The 5,741-nt window shown below is 38.4% G+C and overlaps 1 protein-coding gene across 1 annotated transcript; it reads left to right on the top strand.

The window, feature by feature from the left end:
- LOC109848692 (heat shock protein 81-1-like) lies at positions 742-5,062 on the top strand. Its single transcript, XM_020418335.1, has 3 exons — positions 742-960; positions 1,951-2,370; positions 3,331-5,062. Exons 1-3 carry the CDS (start codon positions 835-837, stop codon positions 4,882-4,884), a joined length of 2,100 nt encoding a protein of 699 aa, XP_020273924.1. The 5' UTR covers positions 742-834; the 3' UTR covers positions 4,885-5,062.

Raw genomic sequence — 5,741 nt, 5'->3', positions numbered from 1 at the left:
AGTAAAACAATAATTATTTATGATATAAATCAATATTATTGTATTATGAATATTTTTTTACATTATTATATTATTATATAATATATTTTTAATTATTATATATTTATATTATTTAATAAATATTACTAATATATTAGATTAATTATAATATAATATAGTATAATATAAATTATATAATAAGTATGTTGATAATAACTATATATTAATTATATTTAATATATTATGTTAGATATTATATTAACAAATTCTCAAACTTAAAACACCTAAAAATGTTTTGAAATAAACGTTGTGTTTTTTGTTTGAGAATGATTTAGCTCAAAAAATATCATGGTTTCCAAACACATGGTGTTTTGTTTTTTACAAAAACACTATGAAAATGAGTAAAATACCATGATATCTAAACGAAGTCTTAAGTTACTATTTTTAACTCACCACCCAAACGATTGAAACTGAGATTTTGTAGACGGAAAACACACACACACAAAAATTCGATTTCTTTTCTCGAAATTTAGTTTCCTCATAATTAGGATTTTAATCCAAACAGCCCGCAAAATAGCCAAAATGCCAAGCAGATCTCCAAGAACGATCCAACCGCTGAGACTGGTTCTGCGGGACCCACGGAACCTATTCCCTCAACCAACCACCATCCACCTCCCTGCCCCGCTTGCGTCCCCACACTCTCGGTCTTTTCGAACTCTCTAGAACTTCTCCGTCCTATAAAACCTCGTCTCCATTCTAAACCCTAGATCCCTCTCAAAATCGTCTCTCTCTCTCTCTCACTTTCTTCAAACCCTAACGCTTGAAAACCCTAATTCTCTCTAGATCTCGAGAGAAATGGCGACCGAGACCGAGACCTTCGCTTTCCAGGCCGAGATCAACCAGCTCTTGAGTCTGATCATCAACACTTTCTACTCCAACAAGGAGATCTTTCTTCGGGAGCTCATCAGCAACTCATCCGATGTGAGCATCAAAACCCTAATTTGATCTCTTTTTGTCTCTGTAGGTCTAGATCTGTGGACTTTTTGTTAGATCGTTAATGTGATCGTTGATCCTGGTTGAGTGTGATCCAGGTTATTTATGTAGAAAGTTTAAGAAATGATTATATTGTGCCGAATGCTCTAAAATCACGTGGGGTTTTCGAATTAGTCCCTTTAATATTTTGAAATCCCTCCGTCAAATCACTGAAATTACTATTAAGTAGCCAATGCTCATAAGTTGATTCAAATTTATCCCAACATTTGCTATGTCTACTCTAGGTTGGAGGGACTAATTTGTAACAACTTATGGGAAATGGTACTTACTAGCAGTTTCAATGTTTTTGGGGAGTAATTTTCGTACAAATGGAGAAAATTTTGAGAGATTTATATATTAAAGATTTAAGGGACTAAGAGTGAAATAACTCTACACGTCATTAAACAACTCCAATAATGATGAAAACGATAAACTTTGACTTAAATTTGTGGTTTACTGAAGAATTTTGTAAATCTCGTGGTTTTTTTGTGTCACTGCCTAGAATAAAGTTTGGCATTTATTTAAATGCCATATTTTTTAAGTAAAATTTATTTTTTATGTATAATTATTAGACTACAATAGATTAAAACTATCACCTTGTAGTAATAGATTTTTGGGTATCTTTAAGAAAGCTGTTCTTACGGTTAGATGGTCTAATTCAAACAATTTGCGGCAATAAAGGAAAAATCAAACCCGCTCAATTTTGTGATTTACAGAATCATTTGTGTTAACATCATGGTTTCGTGCCGGTGTCTATAATAACTTTTATTATTTATTTCATTTTCCTATAATTGTTGGATTTACTTTTTAGTTATTTTAATGTGTATTAGTTTACTATTCATGAAAGCTGTGCTTTTGATTTTGATGATTCAATGAAGTTAAGTTTGATATAAGATCCATTGAGATTTCCTGTTCTCAATAAATATGTTTTATCAACAGGCTTTGGACAAGATCAGATTTGAGAGCCTCACAGATAAGAGCAAGCTCGATGCCCAGCCTGAGCTCTTCATTCACATTATCCCCGATAAGGCCACCAACACCCTCACCATTATTGATAGTGGTATTGGGATGACCAAATCCGATCTTGTCAACAATCTCGGTACCATTGCTAGGTCTGGGACCAAAGAGTTCATGGAGGCTTTGGCTGCTGGGGCTGATGTTAGCATGATTGGTCAGTTTGGTGTGGGGTTCTACTCTGCATATCTTGTAGCTGAGAGAGTGGTTGTCACTACTAAGCACAATGATGACGAGCAGTACATTTGGGAATCACAAGCTGGAGGTTCTTTCACTGTTACCAGGGATTCTGGTGAGAGTCTTGGAAGGGGAACCAAGATCACTCTTTTCCTTAAGGAGGATCAGGTATATATTGTTGCCATGTTTCATGGTCTATAAAAATATTCTTTATTTTATTTTTGGGTTGATTAATCTGATTATTTATGTTGTAGCTGTATTAGTTTTTATATTATTGTAGGATGTCATGTTATGTACTGTGCTGTGAAGGAACTTCAAACATATGCCTTGAACCTTAGATTGATCATAGTATTTATTTTGATTTAAGTCTTCCTCACTTATATTGTTCTTTTTCCATGTTATGGGACCTGTTTCTCTTATTAGTTTTGCCAAATTTCGCTTTTGGAGTAATATGGTTGCCTAGTTAACTAGGTAGAAGACTGTAAGCCCGTAGCTAAACTAAATGCAAATGAAGAACATCTATTGATGATCAGTTTCAGAACAGCGTTGTTACGCTGCTTCGAAGACTTAATCCAGGTTGCTAGTCTTGATTCAGTTAATTGATGAGTGTTCCTCTGGTATCTCACTGCCGGTCATTCTACAGGTCTGTTATGATGGTATATTCTGCATGCTTAGGAGACATGGTTAGTCTCTTTCTGTGTACTGTCCGTAATGGGACATGGTAGTTGCTAATGGAACATTTTTTACCTCACATGGATCTTTGCTCTATTTCTGAAGAGTTAAGTAATTATCAGGATCAATGTCATGTAAAAATAAAATGATAACTATTGCAAATAGCGCTATTACTTCTGAAGGAATTCCTCTACCCTGAGGAAAGAATTTGTACACGATGAAAGAATGTGTACATGACCATCAGATGATACTCTTCTCTTTATGCTTCGTCACTTTGTACTTATTTATTATCGTTCTTTAATTTAGTTTATTTATACTTTAACTGTTTGAATCCGGGTTTTGTTAATATCAGTTTTATGTCAATTATTTCAGTAATGCTCTTCTGCAAATGTTGCTATAGTAGCGCTTGTTTGTGTCCTTTTTTCCCCCTTACAAGTTTGTTTGTTGTCATGACAGTTGGAATACCTTGAAGAGCGACGCCTCAAGGATCTGATCAAGAAACACTCCGAGTTCATCAGCTATCCAATCTCTCTCTGGACGGAAAAGACCACCGAGAAAGAAATTTCAGACGACGAGGATGAGGAGGAAGAGAAGAAAGATGAGGAAGGCAAGGTAGAAGATGTCGATGAGGAGAAGGAAGAGAAAGAGAAGAAAAAGAAGAAGATCAAGGAGGTTTCCCATGAGTGGGCTCTCGTCAACAAACAGAAGCCTATCTGGATGAGAAAGCCCGAGGAAATCACCAAGGAAGAGTATGCTGCCTTCTACAAGAGTCTCACAAACGACTGGGAAGAGCATCTTGCTGTTAAGCATTTCTCAGTTGAGGGTCAGCTGGAATTCAAAGCTGTCCTCTTTGTGCCCAAGAGAGCTCCATTTGATCTCTTCGACACAAAGAAGAAGCCAAACAACATCAAGCTCTATGTTCGCCGTGTCTTCATCATGGACAACTGTGAAGAGATCATCCCCGAGTACTTGAGCTTTGTTAAGGGAATCGTCGACTCTGAGGACCTCCCCCTTAACATCTCAAGAGAGATGCTACAACAGAACAAGATCCTGAAGGTTATCCGCAAGAACCTGGTCAAAAAGTGCATTGAGCTCTTCTTTGAGATTGCAGAAAACAAAGAAGATTACAACAAATTCTACGAGGCGTTCTCCAAGAACCTCAAGCTCGGAATCCACGAGGACTCCACAAACAAGGCCAAGATCGCCGAGCTGCTAAGATATCACTCTACCAAGAGCGGTGATGAACTTACCAGCCTCAAAGATTATGTAACGAGAATGAAGGAAGGCCAGAGTGATATCTACTACATTACTGGAGAAAGCAAGAAGGCTGTTGAAAACTCCCCATTCCTCGAGAAGCTTAAAAAGAAAGGCTACGAGGTCCTCTACATGGTTGATGCCATCGACGAGTATGCAGTTGGGCAACTCAAGGAATTTGAAGGCAAGAAGCTCGTCTCTGCAACGAAAGAGGGATTAAAACTTGAGGAGAGCGAAGACGAGAAGAAAAAGAAGGAAGAGCTGAAAGAGAAATTCGAGGGTCTTTGCAAAGTAATCAAAGAGGTCCTTGGAGACAAAGTGGAGAAGGTTGTTGTCTCTGACCGTGTCGTCGACTCTCCATGCTGCTTGGTCACCGGTGAGTACGGATGGACTGCGAACATGGAGCGTATAATGAAGGCTCAAGCTTTGAGAGATTCAAGCATGGCTGGTTACATGTCAAGCAAGAAGACGATGGAGATTAATCCTGAGAACGCGATCATGGACGAGCTGAGGAAGAGAGCGGAGGCTGATAAGAACGATAAATCGGTGAAGGATCTTGTGATGTTGCTGTATGAGACATCGCTGTTGACCTCTGGGTTTAGCCTTGACGATCCTAACACGTTCGGGAATAGGATTCATAGGATGTTGAAGTTGGGGTTGAGCATCGATGAGGATGATGCTGTTGCTGAGGGGGACGACGATATGCCTGCGCTTGAGGAGGATGCAGAAGGCTCCAAGATGGAGGAGGTTGATTAAGTTGGGGTTTTATTTGCTGGTAGTTTTTCATGGTAACGGTTGTTGGCTTTAGGTGAACATCGATCTGCTATTTTTGCTATGTTTTGCTAATTAGTTTCTTTTGTTGAGTTTTTAACACTACTATGTTCTTCTTTTTTTTGGCATCTTAAATGATTTAAGTATATCTGCGTTGGTCTAATCTCTTGTTTCTTTCTTAGTAATCTTCCTGTTGTTTGATATATTTTTATTTAGGATTAATTACATTATGGTACCGTGAGGTATGGTCCAACTATGCGGGGGGACTCTGAAGTTAGTCAGTTTACACTGGGACCTTAGGATTGTAGTTGTAATCACACGGGTGGCCCTGTGGTTAGGACTGGCTACGACGAACTTCTAGGTTATCCTTAGAGCAAGTTCACCAAGCTCCCACCGTCGCTCTCAAGACTTACTTGGCAGTGGGAGCTCTTAAACCCCCCTCCAACAAACTCTCAGCAAACTCCCAAGGAGCTCCCTAGGCTGATGTGGTCATTGCGACCCACCGGAGCTCTTGGGAGCTCTCAAGCATTAATTTTTTTTTTTTTACAAAACCCCCTCTACTTTTAAACCCAAGCCTTAAAGAAATATTTTTTTTACGAAAAAGTCTTTAGCCTTTGTATCTTTGCAATAGAAGTGAGGTTTTTTTTGATAGAAGAGAGGTTTTTTTGATAATGTTGGAGCTCCTAGGAGCTCGTTGGAGCTCTATAAAATAAGGAGGTGCTCCAAAGGTTTATTTTTATAATTTTTTATTTCAAAATGCTCAGAGAGCTCTTGAGAGCTTGCTGACTAGGACTCCCAACTGGGAGCTTGATGCACTTGCTCTTATAGACACGCAGACGCCA

This window comes from Asparagus officinalis, chromosome 1, assembly GCF_001876935.1.
Source record: "Asparagus officinalis chromosome 1, Aspof.V1, whole genome shotgun sequence".
NCBI lineage: Eukaryota > Viridiplantae > Streptophyta > Magnoliopsida > Asparagales > Asparagaceae > Asparagus > Asparagus officinalis.
The sequence above is the reverse complement of the archived record's forward strand: the minus strand, read 5'-3'. Positions and strand labels throughout refer to the sequence as shown.

Bases quoted from the DNA above. Each gene is read 5' to 3' on its own strand.
- LOC109848692 (XM_020418335.1), top strand. From the start codon at position 835: ATGGCGACCGAGACCGAGACCTTCGCTTTCCAGGCCGAGATCAACCAG. The intron at 961-1,950 runs GTGAGCATCAAA...TTTTATCAACAG, and splicing joins TCATCAGCAACTCATCCGAT to GCTTTGGACAAGATCAGATT. The intron at 2,371-3,330 runs GTATATATTGTT...TTGTCATGACAG, and splicing joins TTTTCCTTAAGGAGGATCAG to TTGGAATACCTTGAAGAGCG.